Source organism: Neomonachus schauinslandi, chromosome 9 (genome assembly GCF_002201575.2).
Source record: "Neomonachus schauinslandi chromosome 9, ASM220157v2, whole genome shotgun sequence".
NCBI classification, from domain to species: Eukaryota; Metazoa; Chordata; class Mammalia; order Carnivora; family Phocidae; genus Neomonachus; species Neomonachus schauinslandi.
Genome location: NC_058411.1, coordinates 59329969 through 59350917, shown reverse-complemented (window position 1 = coordinate 59350917; position 20949 = coordinate 59329969). Strand labels below are relative to the sequence as shown.

The window sequence follows — 20949 nt, the reverse complement described above, 5'->3', positions numbered from 1 at the left end:
AGAAAAATCCTCGGGCAAGCCTAGTCCTAAGCCAAAGAGACTACAAACCAGAACAACACTTTGCTCGGGTTTAGTTTGAAGGACGGGGGGAGATTTGGGTCTAGCCCGATTTTATTTGAACATGTTTTTATACCCACTGAACCAAACCAGAGCATGACAAAGCTGTGATTACTTTGCTCCCCACAGAAGGTCAAGCATATTTAAATTAGAGACCGGTTTTCTTTATTCACTGTGAATTTTAAGATGCTGGCCAAGATTCTGGTATTGGAACTGGAGGAAGTGTGGCAAGGATTATAGTCTTTGACTGATATGCTGGTAATTTAAAAAGTAGAGGCAAGACAAGCACACCTATTGAAATCCTTGACACAGAAGCTGGAAGGGGCTGAGGGAAGTATCAGGAACCAAAGGAACCACAGTTTCTTTGTATTTTTAGAAGAGTTTATGGCTAAACTGAGCAGGAAAGCATATTTTATGGGGAACATACTTTTGACTGGCTAGAGAATCAAGCCTAGATCACAGAGGGGAGAACCCTTGCAGCCGGAGCCAGCAAGTCACCTGCCATTCCTGGAAATCCTCATGGGAATCGCACTTAGGGCTCCAAGAATATCACAGACGCGGCCTCTGCTCTCAGCCAGTCCTGCTCCTGGACCCCAGCCAGAGGGGCCCCCCCCCGTTCAGGAACCCATTCTTCAGGGGGCCCCATTCTGGGCCTCTGCCAGCAATGCCCTTCCCACAGGACTGAGGGGGATATCTGCCTACTTCCCTCAACCTCCTTCTAGACTTTGCTCTGTGTTCCCTGAGACTGTGGCAGGCCCCGCCCTTCATCTTCCCCACCCTATCACTGTCTACAAGACGTTAAGTGTAGTATTTTTTTTAAAGATTATTTATTTCAGAGAGCGAGAGCGCATGGGGGGAGGGGCGGGGGGGGAGAGAGAGAGAGAGAGAGAGAGAGAGAGAGAGAGAGAGACTCCTGAAGCAGACTCCCTGCTGAGCGTGGAGCCCAGCTCCGGGCTCAATCCCAGGACCTGAGATCACGACCTGAGCCGAAATCAAGAGTCGGGCGCTAAACCAACTGAGCCTCCCGGGTGCCCCACGTTAAGTGGATTATTAAGATTAACATTGACTATGGTTGCCCTCAACTGTCCTCCATTGCAGAGCTTCCCTCAGCAGCAGCAACTTCTTGGGAGATGTTCATCTTTAAAGGACCATGTTGACTCGCCTCCTCTGGCTGGGGAAATAGGAAAATCCACAATGCCTGTGTAGGAATCTGTAGCGGTTGGTATCTAAGACAGGAGAAGAGAGGGGCTGAATAGTAGACAGGCTGCCTGAGAAACACACACTACTGGCGGGGACAACAAGAGTTATCTCGCTGCAAATCAGGCAAAATATGGGAAACTGCTCTGCTTTTCTTAAAGGTGTTGGCAAGCCACGTGGCCATTCTGCCTGCAGCCCATCCACTGAGTGTTCCACCACAACTGGTAGCTATAATTAACCGAAAAGGCTGAAAATCAGCTTAGTTCAAAACTTCCATGTGAAGTGATTAAGTGGGCTTGATCAAGAATGCGTATTTGGGGCGCCTGGGGGGCTCAGTCGGTTAAGTGTCCGACTCTCGATTTCGGCTTCAGGTCATGATCACAGGGTCGTGAGATCGAGCCCTGCGTTGGGCTCCGTGCTGGGTGTGGAGCCTGCTTAAGATTCTCTCTCTCCCTCTCCTGCTCCCCCTCCCCTCAAAACAAAATACACGTTAATTTTGTACAATTATCCCAGAGGAAGCCTATCTTGATTGTGCTGGAATTCTCTCCAAAGCGGCTTCAAATGTTTTTTGTGTCAATCTCTAGCTTCTGCTGCTATCTGCTAGCTATTTACAGCAAACAGAGATCCAGCTACTTCTGTTCATGATAGTACATCTGCATCTGGGTTTAAAGACCTTGTCAATAGGCACCGTAACTAGGCTCCCAGCCCTTAAGCCTTGATAAAGAATTCTGGCTGAATGGATTGTACTGGCAGCTGAGCACTGCCTAACGTGGACCGAGGGAGCAAACCACACCCAGTAAGCTGTCTACGTGCCCACGGCTGGAGTCAGCTGTGACTGCTCAACATTAATTGGGGTACTATCTCAAGATAAATGTCTTTAGGTAAACTTAAGCGTTTATAAGATCAACTTGCATCTTGAAATAGTTATTGTTGGTTGACTGCCTACCATGTGCCAGGTTCTGGGTTAAGATCTTTGCATATATTATCATATTTAAATTCTCATAAAAACGTGTAATAACACCTACTGACACATTAAACCATCACTACCCGACAGGCTGCATTGACAGCTTTGCATACACATCTCAACCCTATTTCTATTATTCTTCTCTGACAAAATTGGAAACGACCATAGAGTGGGAAACATGAACTTGTCACATGGTCAGGGACAGAGATGGCCCTCTAGAGCTTGTGCTTCCAGCCACTTCACGGAAATGCCTTGCTGTGAGACAGCTGGACTGATCGCCATCATTTTATCACCGAGGGAACTGCATGAAACTTGTTCAAGGCCATGTTAGGAAATGGTAAAGAGCATGATGGGTGTATCTCTCTCCAACCCTGGGTCAGATTTGTCTGTTCACCTGTGGCTTTCCTGTTCTAGACAGCTCTGTGTATATATGTTCTTTGATAGTTCGCATGTAAGGTTTAAACGTTTTTTAGAAATTATAGAGCAGGAAAAAACGGGGGGTTTCTGCTACTATAAATGAAGTAATAGAAACTGAATTATGCAACATTCAGCCTTAAGATGGGCCAGCAAGCCATTCCTACCCAAATCAGCTGAGAAACTTCTCCCTAAAGGGAGGCTTAATCCTGGCAGAGCCAAAGAACATTTCTTTGGGATTACATACTTCTCTTTATACTGTTCTGGATTTCCTAAATTTTCTACAATGAAAATGTTACTTTTTTTTAAGTTTTTTTTTTAAAATTTATTCATTCGAGATACAGAGATACAGAGAGAGAGAGAGAGAATATGAGCAGAGGGAGAAGCAGAGGGAAGGGCAGAAGCAGGCCCCCCGCTGAGCAGGGAGCGCGATGTGGGGCTCGATCCCAGGACCCTGGGATCATGACCTGAGCTGAAGGCAGACGCTTAACCATCTGAGCCACCCAGGTGCCCCGAAAATGTTACTTTTTAAAGTAAATGTTCACAGGTAATGCTGAATACATTCTCATGATAAACATTCAACTACACAAAGCCCTTCCCCTAAACACTTACCTTCCACTCCCCCTCTTCTAGACTTCTCTAGAGGTAATCACAATTTAGAAGTTTGTATGAATTCCTTTGCATGACAGACCTGCACAGTCCTATAAGGAGATCACTACCCATACGTGGCTATTGACTACTCGAAATGTCCTAGTTCAAACTGAAGTGTGCTTGTAAGCATAAAATACACATGAGATTGAAAGACCAAATATGAAAAGGGTGTAAACTATCTCATATAATTTTTATACTGACTACATGTTGAAATGACAATATTTGGGATGTATTGCGTTAAATAATTAAAAATAAATAAATAAAATACAGTATTAATTTCATGTTTCTCTTTGCCTTTTTAAATATAGGTACTAGAAAATGTGGCTTACATTATATTGGTATCAGCCAGCACTGCTCTGGAGTGTAGATCATTTTTAATATGTTTACACATTTATATAAAAGATTATTTTTTTGTGCTTTCTAATGTAAATATGCGTTACTTTTATACTTGGACTAAAACTTTTTTTAAAGTATAACCTTTAAATGCATTGATCATTAAATTAACTCCGTTCTTCCTTCCTTTCTCTTCCTCTTCCCCACCCCACCCATCACCTCCAATGCACACACTTCTTGACAACTGACAAAGCCTCAGAGTGAAGAAAGTAATAAGTATTCTTGGCCATACAAATGTTGAAGTGAGCCCACCTAACAATCGGATTACTCCAACCCAGGCACAGATTAACAAAAAGTATCTCCTTTTTGGATAAAAGAAAGTGCTAGTCAATGGAAGAAGGCTTTGGAGTTAGTGGGTCCTAGACAAAAGACGTAGAAAATAGCTAGAGTTGCCAAAAATGACTACCAGTTATTTTTAAAGAACTAAATCCAAATTTGCTATTCTCATCATGTCATCTGTTCCTCTGATTTTTTTTTTCTTTTTCAGAAAGCATAGTTCCATTACTTTATGTTGGGTGACTATGTACCACTAACTCCTTTTCCCTTGATCAATATTGCTTATAAAGCGCCACCTCAGTTCAGCTACTGAATCTTGATTGTTGTCAGAAATAAATGCTGACATGCGTGACCACGTCTGACTCGTTTGAAGGTTATAAGGTACCGAAAATTTTTGTTTTGTCTAATACCTAAAAATGAGTCCAGTTCAGTGGATTCTGCAAAGGAAATGACCCCAACAAGCGCCTGTTCTCCCCGCACTTAAAAACCACCTGCCTGCATATACATAAACAGTTGACACACAGCGCACTCCTGTCAGTGAGCTGGGACCACGTACACATACTCTTGTGTTAAGCTGGAAGGGTGTTTCCTGTGTTCTAGCAAGGCCTTAACGCAAGCAACATATTAGCAGCTCTTACTTGGCCTCAGTGTGGAACGTCCTTGAGGGCAGAGGAGAGACAAAGAACATTAGGCATGAGCAGGGGTGCTGTGATGACTCACTATTCTCATTCCCATGAGTGCTCCTTGGTGCCCTGACCCATTTGCGTCCCTCTGGTTACGTGCTGCCTTGATAAAGGACCGCAGTTGAATACCTGTTTTCCTTTGCCCCCTCCTTGCTGCCTTGACAAACTTCCCAAGGACGAAAAGGAGGCCAGGGAGGAGGAGGAGCTCCACAATTTTCTTCTAGTTGGTAACTCTCCCAGTCTAATAAATCAAAATTTCCTTGAACAGATTTCACTGGGGGCTGCTCCATTTCAATAGGACATTCGAAAAGTGTTTCTTCTCTTTTCTTCCTATTCCTCACCACCTTTTTCCTTCATTCAAGGAAATAGAAAACAAAACAGAGACTAGGGCAATGCAAGGCCTTTCAATTTTTACTGAAGTGCCGAATATCACAGCAATTAAGGCAACCTTTTGAAACTTAAAAAAAAAAAATTCTCCCTTAATTAGGATGGACTTCATCTGAGTGGCTACCATCTGCTGAAGCAGCCCAACCCTGTCCTCCTTGGGTCTTGGCAGCTACAGGTGAGTTAGGCCCCCTTCTCCTTTCCCACACCCCTGCTCAAGAAGCTGCCAGGGAGCTCTCAAGCAGTATCAGCAGGCAGGAAGTGGGGTGGGAGCGAGGGGGGTCTCCACCCATTAGCAGCTGCCTAACTAGTAGGCAGGGGAACTATTCTACAGAGAACTTCAGGTCAGCAGATACTCCAAAGCAATTTATACCACATGCACCCAGTTGTGGAATTAAAATGCTGAGGGAGGAAGGACCTAGCACGCCAATCTCCTTATTTTCTCCCTTACCTGGTGTTTGGCACCCAAAAGAATAAAAGAAGAACAGTTGGACTTGGTGGTTTAAAGGGAATTATTAGGCAACTGGGAGGAAGTGAAGGCAGCTGTCTTCATGGAACATCATGTACCAGTGACTAAATGTCAGGACCCATCATTGTCCAAGTGGTGACGTCTACACAGGTTTAGCAACTTGCTTCATTCAGATTAAACCAAAAGACAAGCTTGACAGATTATCAGAATCTTTGGGGGAGGGTGGTGGGTGGAGTGGAGAAAGGAGTAAGGCAATTTTAAAAAACGACTTCATATATTTTTTTTTAAAGCACAATATTATCACCTCTGTGGTTTTTCTTCAGTTTCTTCTAGCATAATGTGAAATAGAGTCTTGCCAAAAGTAGGGGAAACATTTCCAAATAAGTCCTTATAGATTACATTCCAAATCTAAAATAAAAACTTGTAAACATGTGTTTGCCCATCAGACTTCAGAACATTTTTGTTCACGCTTCCCTTGTGGAAGAAACTTGACTTTTTCCTATGCTACTTCCTTAACAACAATTTGCTATGGTTTTAACAAATGACTAAGAGCCGGGTTCATAATTATATATATATAGCATATACATATTGAAAACAATTCTTTTACATTCCCTCACAATAGGAAAACATTAAATGATTACCTCTGTAAATTTGTTCCGATTCGCTTGCAAGCCAACTTTTACTACCTCAAAAGGGTTAACCACGATAGCTTCTGTTAGTCCAGATCCTAATCCAGCAATGGCAAACGTCTAGAAAAGTTCAATCAATCAATAATTTAAAACAAGTTATGTATACTGAGTTAAACATCCTACTCATTACACTCTGCAGCTGAATGTTATGTGGAGAATGGAGAAACATATATAAATGTACCATATACCATTACTAAACAGCTTTAGTTCTTGATTAGATGCTGACAATTCATGAAGAAGAAATTGCAGAAGCCACAAACCACATCCTAACAATTCAAAATAAAATGTCAAAGCCCCATCAACAATGACTTTTTCCTTTAATGAAAAGAAAGGTTGTCTTAGTGATTTAGGATGGATATTAAAACATCTGCACATGTAACAATTAAAAGAGTCTGACTTATAAAAGGCAAGGCTCGTTTTTAAAACATCTACTTAAATCATTATTGAGCATCTCAAAAAATTCAAGAAGAACCAAAAATAAAATGTTTATAAAAAGCCAAATTTCAGATAACAAAACAGTGCAGCTAAAAACACTCAAATGTATAGCCCTGATGTTAGAGTCACTATTCTAGACAATTGACAAACAAAAAAAAAAATTTTTATTCATCCTTTCCCTATTTAAAAAAACCCCTGATAACTGCCCTATTCTTCTAGACGTAGAAAATGAGGAATAAAAGTTGAGATCAGAAATGGCGAGGTTGTTCTGAAGGGCTCAGCTAAAATATAGAACATCTCTCAAAAGATGATGTCAGGTTCTGATTTGCTCTCAGTTAAGAGCTTCTGCAATAAGGAACTACAACTTTCTCGACTTTTCCTCAAAGTAGAATGTTTAAGGGTTTTCCAGAAAACCTGTATCAAAAATAACCACAACAATTAAGACACACACACACACACACACACACACACCAGAAAAACAAAATGAAACAAAGCCTCAAATTTCCAAAACAGATGTTGGAAAAAAGTAGTTCTTTAGTGCTAAAGCTGTAATTCCAGGAGAAGAGGGAATGCTATATACAGCCAAAAGAAGAAAAAAGCCAATGAAGAATAAAGAGCAGATAACTCTTACTAGGAGTCTCTAATTTCTTCAAAGTAGACTAAAAGAGAAAAGAGAAAGGAATATTCCCTAACCTTGGAAGAAAAGGCAAGGTAGAACAAGGGAGGATCTAGAGGGAAGTCTGGATTCAGGTCCTGGTTCTGCCACTTCTTGGCTGTGTGACCAGGGCTGCCATATGCATTAGTTTGTGCACAGAAAAAGGTGTGTGTGTGTGTGTGTGTGTGTGTGTGTGTAGGCTGAGATCCCGCCTGCACCGCACTTGCCAAGCTGGAGCCCTGGAGAGGCATCCCCCAGGGGAAAGGGCAACTTTGCATAATTCACAGCATGTGCGAGCTGCAACTCTGTGTCTAAATCACTCAGCCTTTTATAAGCCATAGTTTCCTCATCTGTAAAATGGAACAATGACATCTAATCTCCCTACCTCATATGAGGATCAAAACAATGTGTGAAGGCCTTTGTAAAGTGCTTTACAAAAACCATTGGTCCTGTTGCACATAAAAATGCAGAGGAAGAATGGGATCGTATACGGATTCAAGGAGAGGGAATAATTCATCATGTTTTCCTTTCACGCCCCCCTTCATTACGATTTTAAACACATTTGCATAGGGTAACAGACCAAATATTTCATTCATTTGTCTCAGACTTCCATCATGGAAGCCAAAACGTGTGTGTGCACGCATGTGTACACACACACACACACACACATGTCCCAAACTCTTCTGACCGGGAAAGCTAAAATCCAGATGTTCAGGTTTTTATTACTTACTGTATGCAATCTTCCAAATAATTCACTTTTTTGTTCTTCTATAAAACTCAGCTACATTTGCTGTCAGAACTAGTGTTCAGCAGTCCCTTGTCAAAAGAATTGATCAGCTATCAGCAGATCACGTTACTTAGATGATTCCAGAGACCAGTGGTAACAGTGGGGTTCCCAGCCTCCTAGGCTTTTCATGTGCGAGAACCAGGGGACATTTAAGGGCTGTTTAAGTGTCTAGCTGTATCAAAAAGAAACTGGAATAAATGAATTCAAGGAAAGAGAACAACTGTCTACAGTTTGCATGCATTCAGTTAGAGTAGCTGGAGTGGCCAAATGCTTTTCTGTTTTAATTCTCACGAGCCCAAAAGCCTGCAGCCTCTCACATGGTACCAATGCTCGACACAGGAACAGCCAGCTGGCCCTCTGGAGACCATATTTTATTGTCTTTTGCTAGGAAGTTTTTAATCCTCTCTTAACCAAGATGTTTTCAAAGTTGAGAATGACATTAAGAGAAGACAGCGAGGCATTAAAAAAATAATCTGAGCTAATATTAGGACTCATGCTGCCACTTCTACCATACAAAGCTATTTTGCAGTCACCTTGTTTAGGCAGGAGTCTGGGCGAGAGGTTTCTTAACAGGATCCTTCCTAGAGAAGGGGCATGTACGGTTTAAAAAATCACAGATATTTCTTCTTGGACAGTCTATTGGGCAGAGTAAACATTCTGGAGTAAACCTTTAAAAGTTAAGTAACGGAAGAGCTGAAGCTCAGAACACTGCCTCTCTGGTTGAGTTTTGAGGCCCATTGCAGCAGGTAAACCGGAGGACATTTCTAGGGGCTGGGAGGCCCACTGTCAATTGGAGGGCCAATGTATCATTTGTTTTGCTTTGTTTTGTTTTTCAGATTTGGAGGGAGAAATCAGTGCACTTTCTCTCTCTCGGGCTCCTGCTGCACACATACTTGTAGAAGCCATCTGGCCACTCTAATTTATCTTGTGAAAAGCAGCAGTCACCAAGAAGGAGAGGAGAGGCACTGAGCAATGTTCACATCACCATGCGATTTCCATGTAACAGCTGAGATGTGTCATTGTAGCATCGCTGTTCTCTGCAACCACTAAAGGTCCTTCAGTCTGCATCTGCCTACAGGGTGACCTGAAGTCCTGTATTTCCTACAGCTGGAGCAAAAGCTGGAAAAGTGACCTGTTAGGAAATGTTTTAGGCATACTGACTTCTGCATAAACAGATATGCGCAGTACGTAGTATGTAAACACATGCATGCTTTGGCTTTCACAGAATCTTTGACAAATGTACTCTTTATTTTATATTCTTGACCATATCTCATATGGGTCTTTCCACACATATCACTGTTATCATAAATTCATCACCGGGAGCTATAAAATAGCCAAATTGTGAGTTATTAGGAAGATGGCTTTCAACAAGTAGCTGAACATTGAATAACTCGAATTCATATTTTAGTAGTTGGGCTTGGGGAATCAAAAGGGTTTTTGTTTCCAGATTTCAGTTTATGAAATAACTCACACACTTAAGTATAATAAATACTCTCACTTACCAAAGCTGGCGACAGTGACACATATCCTAGCAATTTCTTGTACTGCTCAAAGGTGAAAAACTGTGAAACAAAACCAAACCCAGAGATTTATAACAATGTCTTGCAACAAACCCTTTAATTGACTCAAATTTCTTTAGTAAATCATGATATTAACCAGCATTTTAGAAAAATGATAAACCAACAAACACAGTTTTTAATCTGGTCTCGGGTAGTTGCTTAGTGGGCCTTACTTGAACATTCACATTTTCAAATGCAACTATAATAACCTACAGAAGAGCTGATGGAATCCTTTATAGCAGTAAATGAACCATACAGCTTCCATTTACCATGACCATTTTCAGTTTCCCCAGACATCAATAGACTTCTTTTTTATGGCAGTGATTCAAAATTATAGGCAGAGAGACCCCAAATCTCTGGTCTCCTATGTTTTCTCTGTGAACTGCTTTCCCAGTGAATGCCAGTTTTCTAACCCACTTGTAAAAGACACCCCCTTCTCATCTTTTTTTTTTTTTTTTTTTTTTTTAAAGATTTTATTTATTTATTTGAGACAGAGAGAATGAGAGAGACAGAGAGCACATGAGAGGGGGAAGGGTCAGAGGGAGAAGCAGGCTCCCCGCCGAGCAGGGAGCCCGATGCGGGACTCGATCCCGGGACTCCAGGACCATGACCTGAGCCGAAGGCAGTCGCTTAACCAACTGAGCCACCCAGGCGCCCCCCCTTCTCATCTTTAACTTGCGCATATCCTCTTGTGTATCTCCATTGTTTCATGGAGTTTCTAAACCCTCACTGATGATGAAGGTGCCATGGTAAAACAGAGAAGGACCCAATGAGGTCATGTAGTCCGTCCTGACTTAAAGCAAGACTGTCTTCAACCTTTCTCCTTTCACGAAGAAAGAGAGCTGCTTTTTCCTTCCTTTAACATCTGATGAAGATTTTGTAGGTTCCTTTCATGAGGTAACATTTCATATAATTTTCTCTGCAAATAAATTTCTATGGAGGCAAATGTCATCAGACTTCATGTAATGTGCCCCAAATACATTTCTCTCCTCTCTTTCTGTACTCTGTAATTTGGGAAACAATTCTCCTTGATCATGATGTTTTGCTCCTGGGCGTTCTGTTAGTAGAAGCTGCCAATGTCATTGGTAAGGCACAATCTTAGGTCCTGCTAGGGCCTGATTTTTAAGGCCCCAGAAAAGGCATGGGTACTTGATGGTCTCGAATGCCTTCTACTCTATTACTTTGTAACTCAATAAGAGGGGGGAAGAAAAAAAAAGCAGATTTGGGGGTCAAATAATACTCTGTTGTTAGAAAGAGGTAGTTCTATGTAGACATGGCTCTATGAGTTGTTGGGCAGAGATTTTGATTCTTTTAAAGACCCAGGAATAACTTTTGTGCCATGTTTCTTTTTTTTTTTTTTTAAAGATTTTATTTATTTATTCATGAGAGAGAGAGAGGCAGAGCGAGAAGCAGGCTCCCAAGGAGCAGGGAGCCCGATGCGGGACTCGATCCCAGGACCCTGAGATCATGACCTGAGCTGAAGGCAGACGCTTAACCATCTGAGCCACCCAGGCGCCCTTGTGCCATGTTTCTTTAACTCAACTACAGATGTAGACTTTTCTAGATCAGGGATTCCTTCATTTACTCATTCAACAAATATTTATTGGATGCCTCCTGCAGCAGTGAATAAAGAGAAACCCCTGCCTCCTTGATCTAACATTCTAGTGGATGGTGTCAACTCCGAAACTCTCCTGGTGTTAAAAAAAAAAGCACCAGTGGCCACCGTTTTGGTGAAACCATTAACCATGGAAGGAAAAGTGTTACTGTCTTAGGCTTTACAGATAAGTTTTTTTCTTCATTTTTATGGTCACTATCATCACTATTCTTTGACGATCACCTTGCTAGGGTTTTGATGGGAGCAGTCCTGGGACTGAATCCTGGCTATGCTACTTAGCTGTGAAAGCCTGGGCAAGTCACCTGACCTTTCCAGCCCCCCCAGAACACAAAACTTACCTTCTAAAATATTCCTTAAATAACAGAATTTAAGTAAGATTTTCTGACATGCCTGACACAGATAGGACTTTCAGAAAATCTTAGTTTTCATTCTCTTTCTTCACTTTGGGCTAATGGAGGAACCACAGTTACTTGTATCCCTCACGATAGCTTGCTGTGGTCCAGGTAACATGCGAAGGCCTTGGCAGGTGCTACTGTGCTGAATCCATACAAGCCCATCAGAAAACAGGTTATAGTACGATCATGGTTCTCATTCTGTAGATCCACATCCTGCGGTTAGTGAGTAGAAGGACTGACTGCAAAGCCTGTGTATGCTCTTAAACATGACATATACTTGCTCACTGCTGAGCCGTGACTGTTAACAGTTTGGGATTCTCTGCCCCAGAGTTTTCTTGCTGCTGAGGTCTTCTTGCCTTCCCTGACCTTGGAAGCCCGGAGTCCCTCAAGGCAGAAGGTTTCAAACCTTTTGGAGCACAATCTATGTAAAAAGTATTCACATAACACTCACACACGCACGCGTGCGCACGCACGCATGCACACATGCACAAAGGCAGTGTTCGCGCACGCACGCACGCGTGCACACATGCACGAAGGCAGTGTACCCTTGTATTTATTTATAACTGAAAGAAAACATTGCTGTAAAACTGTGTTTCCCCCTCCCTATGTGTAATGCACTATGTTTCTATTCTGTTTCGTAAAAAACGTTCTGGTCATGACCCATTACATCTAGTGACCCACTTAATTGATTTTATGACTCATAGGTCATGACCTACATTTGGAAACACTGAATACTGGGTTCAGGGAAGTTCTGGGATGGATGGACCTCACAAAAGGCCTCACTACCTTGTTCTCTTCCAGTGTGAGGATGCGGTTTTGATTTTTGTTCTTCTTTATTTCTGACTTTCTGTAGTTACAAGGGATTAAGGACCAAACTGGGATCTCAGGGGAGAAGTCTGGGGACAGGCACTTGGCCTGTCATTGTAGCAATTCTCACAGGGAATTCCAAGTCTATGTGTCGGGGCAGTTCTAGGCTTTTCCTATTCCATCTCTAAAATTGTGAGAAAACCAAGCTACTATTAGCTGACTGGTACTCATCAATCAGCAGTGTTGCTGGAAGATTATGGCGAATGCCTAGGATGAAATGATTCAGACACTCTTATCCAGTACCTCTGTCCTGTGAACTCTAGCTGCCTTGCCCTCTCCAGCCTGTCAGCTCCGTCTCAACCCAGGGAGTAGTACACTGGGCTCTGCTTACATTTCCCCTGCGTGCCCGGGGTCTGGAAAAACCTCTCAAGGCAGTAAGTTGGGGGCAAACCATAGAGCTCTTCTCATTTGTTCCCTGTCCCTGCCCTTCCTTGTCTGATGTCCAGTGTCCTGAAAACTGTGGTTTCATATATTTTGTTCATTTTTGTTGCCGTTTCAGGCAGGAGAGTAAATCTGGTCTCTGTTACTCTATCTTGGCTGGAAATGGAAGTCTTGGTCTTCCAAAAACTGAATAGTAGATGTGGGAATTTTGGAGACTAGGATAGGAATGTCTCCTGTGATAAATCAATACACTTTCTTTCTGTTTCTTTCTCTATGTTTCATTTGTGCATCTAACATTGATTGAGCATCTAGTGTGTGTAGACACAATGACAGGTGTAGGAGGGGTGGTGAATAGCCTTCACAATTCCTACTCTCTCGTGGGTCTGGTTAGCATCAGGCAGTCCTGGAGAGTCTGTCCATGGAAAAATGCTGTTTTTGGACCTGTGAATCTCAAGACCAGACCCGGGAAACTTGAACGTGGTGCCTCCCATGTCTGAAGGGCCAGTTGGTCTCTTTCTGAGGTCTTTATTTCCTTTTGCTAACTGCAATACTAATTCTGTCTTAATCTGTGAAGGGGTAAGTTTCATTTATTTAGCATCGATGAATCTTATTTTAATGATGAATCCCATTTCAAAGAATACAGTGCAGAAAAACTTCACATTGTCTGTTTCTGATTATAATAATGATTGTGATTGAAGTGTCAGTACCAAGGAATACACACACACACACACGTATATTCACATATATTCATGTATATGTATGTATGTGTGGGTATATTTATACATATACTTACATATGGTCTCTGAATATTTTTTCTGAAGTAAACTTTGATGCCATACAATGAAGCACTTTATGATGTATGAAATCGTTACAATCAGATGATTGCTTTCCTCACAAATTCTAAGATAAATATCTATAAAATTTTCTATGAATATTTTCATAAATTGTATTGAAAAACTAGTGCTATCCATCTGGCAAAGATACACTTAACTCCAAGTTATACTTAAAAAGCCAATGCACTTACCATATGTCTCAATAATTTTAAGGTAAAATCAACTTGAAACAAGATGTCTGGGACACATACACCATATCCAGTTGCCCAAAAGTTCATCTGTTAACCATTGCTCTGGCAGCGAGCATTGCTTTTTTCTTCAGTAGAGACTAACTCAGTTTTGTAAAGCTCAACTTTTTTTTTTCCTTACATAAAAGACTGCTCAACACTGATAAACTTTAATCCTCTTCAAATTTAAATGAAATTTTCTCCAATGTATAGTATTAAGGAAAAATATTCCAGGAAAAACTTTAATTATAACTTACTCTATTTATCCATGTAAAACACTGAACAAATGAATATATTATTCCATGGAGACAAAGTGACTTTCCTTTTGAAAAGGAACTCTGCTCTGTTTGTTTACTTGGGCAATCTTTTATCAAGTGAGGCCATTTCATAATTCAATTCAGCCCTCTTGTGTACTTTGGTGAACTTTTTCCAGATTCTCTACTGCGATTCAGATCCTTATAATGAAATTTGTATTGAAGTAATAATATAAAATCACAGAAACTATGGCAACAAAGGGGATGAATTTATAGAGAAAGTATGTTTTACAGCTTTGTTTTCTGAATTCTAGACCTGAATCAAATCCTATTAAATTACTATTTTGACATAATGTAGAAGTATGGTGTCTGTGCATGTCGGTTATTTTATCATAAAATTTAACTTAGTCTACCTCTTAACTTACTGAGCAAAAGTATAGAAATTGTCCCATCTTACTTCTCAGGAATATTGGGAATACAAATTGAGTAATGTATCTGAAAAAAGCTTTATGTCATTAGTTGGAAAGGAGGTCTTTTGGTCTAAGTGTATGTTATCCTTCTTATGGAAAGACAAAGCCGTATTTGGTGAAGTCAGTGGTGTGGGGGAGGGGGCACTGACAGCCAGAGTCACTGTGATCAGGACTTCTGTTTGAGAGAACATAGAAAAGAGTGATCAGATTTAGTTCTTTCTTCCCTGGAGGTCCTGCCAGATCTCTGTGTTCCTATCCAGATACCGAACCAACAAATAGTACATAAACTCCCATAGTTATGTGGTTAAAGAATGGAAATCAGCATAGCGGAAGTAATAATTTTGTAAAAACCAGAGTAGAGGATTTTAACAGAGACCAGGGTGGAGGGGGTAGGGAAAGAAATGAAGTTAGCATTCCAAGTAAATGTGTTATATGAGAATCATGTACAAAGAAATATATTAGTTTGCTCTGTTCATAAAATGGAACTGATTTAGGGAAAAAGGTTTTTCTACCACTCTTCCCTCGTCTCCTCTCCCTCTCTCTTTAATAATTATTGCTACCAAGGAAAATTGATGAATTGCTTTGAGAAAAAGGTCCAGTTATTTTGTGGCTGCTGTGGTTCAATTACATGAATTTCATTCACTACTGTACTTTTTGTATAATCTCCTCATCAGAAGGGAGTGCCTTTACCTGAAAAAAAAAATCCATAAATCAATATTTGAGAGAGTGACCTGGCCTAATTATAATAAAAGTTATGCTATAATTTCCACATTAAATTTTTCACTCTCTTATCTTTAATTCACATTAACGTCCCATAGTTTGTTGTGGGATGTTTTAGGGGTGAAGTTGTTACTGCAGTCTATTTTCACTTGGTGGAAAGGTATACAATGCTTACCTTCACTGCTCTTTTTGGTGTTTCAGCCAAGATTGGTGGCAGAATCCCCTTGTAAAAACCAAACAATCTATTGGAGAAATAAAAGACTTTATGTAAAGGAATCAGGAAACAGGTAATTCTGCTTTTGTTTATAGATAAAGCAACTAATCTTAAAGTATCCCTATTATTCAATGTAGCACACCAATCATGAAGTCTTCCTTTGTTTTAATTCTAATGTGCAGAGATTATGAATTCTACAATTATTAACACTATGAAATTCAGAAGAATGGCACCAAGACTGGAATCCCCTGGGTACATTGCTAACCACAACAATGAGTTGTACCTAAAGGATGAACTTGACCTTCCTCACTCTAAGGGATCTTGCATTTATTTTCTCAGTTGTATGGTAGGTAGCTTCAAGCTGTCCCCAGTTTTTTTTTTTTTTTTTAAAGGTTTTATTTATTTATTTGACAGAGAGAGAGAGACAGTGAGAGAGGGAACACAAGCAGGGGGGATGGGAAGAGGGAGAAGCAGGCTTTCCGTAGAGCAGGGAGCCCTATGTGGGGCTCGGATCCCAGGACCCTGGGATCATGACCTGAGCCGAAGGCAGACACTTAACGACTGAGCCACCCAGGTGCCCCGAAGCTGTCCAGTTTTGCACTTCCTCCCTTGTAACCAAATGAGGTTCGGGTTATACCTGAGCCCACAGACTGGAACTTTCTGTGCTAACAAGGGGCACAAATCCTTACTTTCAGCTCTACTAACTAGTCATAGAGCTATGGAAACTGAGCTCCCAGCCCTGTCCTGAGTTAGTAATGATCTTACTAACTTCCTTGATGGAGATAGGAGGTCAGGGACATACGTTGCTGGCAGAAGAAATGTCAAACTTCCTTGCTGATACGCAGTCTTACAGGGCCTGGGATGACTGTGAATGCCAATGTTGAGGGACTTGTCACATACTCAAATGTTTTTAGAAACAAAAATAAAAACAAAAAACAAAACCGAGAATGAGTGCCATATGCTTATGATACGGTTCATAAAATGTCACCACTTATTTCATATTAGATTTTAAGATTCAAAATTTTAAATTTGTCCACCCTGTTCCAGATGAACCCATAAGTGACTACAGAAAAAACCAGGACTCAATGTGTTTGTATTTTAGGATGTCCATTTAACATAGAACTGGGGCTTCTCCGACTGACCTCTCAAGCTTCACTCCAACTTCCTTAAATTGGGTTCTGCTTCTAGAACTAGTTAAGAATTTATATATACTAATCGTCTGTGCCACCCAATCCAACGTGGTGATCTCTTTCTCTTCCCTGATTGACTGGCTTACAAAGCACACTTCAGTTAGGCAAGCAAAGGGTTTGTTTTATAGCTTCTAAATTGTTGGCTCCTTGAGGGCTAAGTGTGCATTAGTGTGTTTACCCCAGAGTCTTCTCTGTGTGTGGGTATGTAACCAGGACACAAACGTTTGTTAAGCATGTTGATTTCGCAAAGGGGAAGAAAGGAATCAAATGATCCCGATACGGGCTTACTCTACCCAGTACTTTTGACTTAATGGATAGTGCTAGCAGACATATGATTTGAAGAATTATGGGAATTCATGCTTCCACCTCCTTTCCATTCCAATTTCAACTACTAATGCCTGAAATTCACTTATAAAATTCAAATACCACCACTTTTTATCATTTACATTTCATTATAAATTAACCATTACATAATTTTCAGCATAAGAGTGACTAAGCATAGGCTCGGTCTTCCCAGAAAATAAATGTGATTATCTGAATAGAAGTTCTATATTTATAATGAAAGATTTATTAGTTCTGTTCTTTCTGTGCTGATTTTTCCATATCTGGAAGATTATGTCTGGTTTTTGGGGAAAAAGTTAAGAAGAACATTTAAATAACTAAAGCTTCTAGAACAGAGTGTCCCTGTTAATAATAGAGGTACTTGAAATCCCATACAACAGAGAGCAGTTACAGGAAGAACAGTCACTCAGCCTGGAGAACAGTCATAGGGAGAAACATGATGAACATGACTGATCTCTTGAAAGGTGAGCATGTAGGAAAGAGCTTCGACTTTTCCATTTGTTTTCAGGTGGTAGAACTAGGACCAACAGATGGAAGGAACAAGAAAAGACACATTATTGGGGTGCCTGGGTGGCTCAGATGATTAAGCGTCTGCCTTCGGCTCAGGTCATGATCCCAGGGTCCTGGGATCGAGCCCCGCATCGGGCTTCCTGCTTGGCGGGAAGCCTGCTTCTCCCTTTCCCACTCCCCCTGCTTGTGTTCCCACTCTCGCTATCTCTCTCTCTTTGTCAAATAAATAAATAAAACCTCAAAAAAAAAAAAAAGAGAGAAGACACATTATTGATCCAGTAGGAGCTTAATATAAGGAAGTACTCCTAATAGAATTATCTACAGATGGAATAGGCTGTCCTGAAAAATGATGAATTCTCCTTCATGGTAAGTGGTCAAGCAATCTGGATGGCCACTTGTCATGGATGCCAGAGATGGGATGTATACAGCAATGGATGAACTTGATGGCCCTCAAGATCGGTCTACTCCAACCCTCAGATTTCGTGGTTCTAAGAAAAATAACAGGAGGATATGGGAAAGTGCTTTCCTGAAGAGACAAAATCTGCCTTAACTTCAAACTTCTGCCTAAAGTAGAGTATTGCTTCTCTGGAGAAGGACAGAAATCTTCTGAGTAACACAGAAGGTCTTCATTTTAAAAATGATGGGAGAAAATATTAAAAAGAGGTGTAAGGCAGGAGGGAAGAGAGGCAGCTGGGAGAACCATAAGGATTTAATCTGAAAAGAGCTGGGAGGTCCAGAGCCCTCTGCTTCAAGTTGGCGATGCTTCCTTGATGCGCCCTCCTTCCCTTCTCTCTGCTCGGTTCCTTTCATGTGTAATCACCCCCCCACCCCCGCCGCCCCCAAATCCCTGCCACTGCCTCCAGCCATCCCACCATCCTGAACTTTCTAACAGTGAATGAACAGCTTTAATGGGAAATTCTCAAGGACCATAGGCAGGCTTTGTTTGAAAATGGGAACCCAGATCTACTTCCTTGCACTGTTTTCACAATATATCCTTGCAATAGTAGACATCTACAGAATAGTCAGGCCACCACCTCTTCTGTTGAGAACTGCCCCACCCAATTTTTTAAAATACTGGAGCCAACACATTAGTACAATATGATACTGCTTGTAGGCAGTTGGTTGACTGGGCACCTCACCAAATGGATCCAAATGGTATTCTGTCTCTTTGCCCCAATCTGATCCAAGCTAGACCTACCAGAGTTTTTCTCCAGGATTTGGGAATTAGAACGGAAAAAGTCAAGTCTCGCTCTGTGTGGTTGAAGCTCTAAGACAGAAAGCTAGCATATCAGGGACAGTCTGTCATTTGGAGAAAGTCAATCTGCAGTGATAAAAAAGAAGGAAGCTACCATTCAGGGAAACACAGAAGCAAAATGGAGAAGAGAAGTTCTGATACTGGGTGTATGACCCTGCTGCCAGCAATTTTTTACACTTAGTTATATCTCAACCTTTCTTGAATAGTGGCATTTCCCTTTGCTTTTCATTCTTTGAGATACCCAGTATCACTTAGAATAAATTCCTTTTTTTTTACACCTAAATAATTCTGAGTTGGGTTTATTACTTAACAACCCAAAGTCCTGAATCCAGAAAGTAAGCCTCACGGCCCCTACAGTCAAAGTGGCTGCCACAGGACCTCCGTGCCACACCCTCTCCCACGAAGAGCCTTTTTGTCAGTGAAGATTGGCCCTTGGGCCAATTAGAAGAGTCACACCTAAAATTAGAGAAAGAGAATGTGGTGGGCAAGGGCACAAGCTGACGAGCTACTTTTCTTGATTGATTAGATAATTACTGGAAGCTTTCCTAAGGTAAAGTACAACATACAGATTCTTAAAAACAAAAAGGAATTGTCATGTTTTATGAAGGAGATACTTTTTTTTTTTTTTCTGCTAAAGAACTAATGCTTATACCTACATGCTCTGTTCACTCTGCCAAATTTTTCTGCCTTCATGTAGTTTTGGCTTGAAATACAGAGCATGTGGCTGAAGAGGACAGAAACTAGGGAAGTTGAGAGATTTGTGACACCCATATCAACATGCTTTATCCTGCTTACTTCTCAAGAAGCAGACTGACACATCCAGTCTACTCCCTAGATGAATGGAAACTAATTCTAATGTGTATGTAGCATTAATAGCAGTTCTTATCCCTGAAAAGACAGTAAAGCCACCACTCTGGCTTTAAGTTTTGACCAATATCAAGCCAACTGGAGAACTCTTTGGAAGAGGCATGAAAACCAATGCAAGACCTCCCATAACAAGGTGGTATGAACTATATGTCAGTCCTCAGTTTGTTTCTCAAAATTGTTATTTCTAAAAGTTGTGAATTTGGTTTTAATTATCCTATGTAGGAAAATGTTAACTTGGATGTTTATGGACTTTTGTTGATATTGATATAAGTAAAATAGTCAAAATTTGTCAAAAGCTTACTATGTACTAGCCACTCTGTTAAGAATAAATGTATGTAGGGCGCCTGGGTGGCTCAGTCATTAAGCGTCTGCCTTCGGCTCAGGTCATGATCCCAGGGTCCTGGGATCGAGTCCCACATCGGGCTTCCCGCTCCGCGGGAAGCCTGCTTCTCCCTCTCCCACTCCCCCTGCTTGTGTTCCTGCTCTCGCTATGTCTCTCTCTGTTAAATAAATAAATAAAATCTTTTAAAAAAAAAAAAAAAGAATAAATGTATGTATAAAGAACTTCTTAAACTCAACACCCAAAGAACAAATGATCCAATCAAGAAGTGGGCAGAAGACATGAACAGACATTTTTCCAAAGAAGACATCCAAATGGCCAACAGACCCATGAAAAAGTGCTCAACATCGCTCGGCATCAGGGAAATCCAAATCAAAACCTCAGTGAGATATCACCTCACACCAGTTAGAATGGCTAAAATTAACAAGTCAGGAAACGACAGATGTTGGCGGGGATGCGGAGAAAGGGGAACCCTCCTACACTGTTGGTGGGAATGCAAGCTGGTGTAGCCACTCTGGGAAACAGTATGGAGGTTCTTAAAAAAGTTGAAAATAGAGCTACCATACGATCCAGCAATTGCACTACTGGGTATTTACCCCAAAGATACAAATGTAGGGATCCGAAGGGGTACGTGCACCCTGATGTTTATAGCAGCAAGGTCCACAATAGCCAAACTATGGAAAGAGCCAAGATGTCCATCAACAGATGAATGGATAAAGAAGACGTGGTGTATATATACAATGGAATATTATGCAGCCATCAAAAGGAGTGAAATCTTGCCATTTGCAACAATTTGTCAAAAAAAAAAAAAAAGAGAGAATACTGGACTCTGAAAAACAAACTGAGGGTTCTAGAG

The 20949-nt window shown here is 41.1% G+C and overlaps 1 protein-coding gene across 1 annotated transcript in view; it reads right to left on the bottom strand.

The window, feature by feature from the left end:
• Positions 1-20949, bottom strand: part of SLC25A21 (solute carrier family 25 member 21) — a 223463-nt gene that overhangs the window by 31695 nt on the left and 170819 nt on the right. The window contains exons 5-7 of the mRNA XM_044918276.1: positions 15551-15617; positions 9557-9616; positions 6130-6237 (exon numbers count right to left, since the gene is read on the bottom strand). Coding sequence (XP_044774211.1) covers positions 6130-6237; positions 9557-9616; positions 15551-15617 — 235 coding nt within the window. The remainder of the gene's footprint in view (positions 1-6129; positions 6238-9556; positions 9617-15550; positions 15618-20949) is intronic.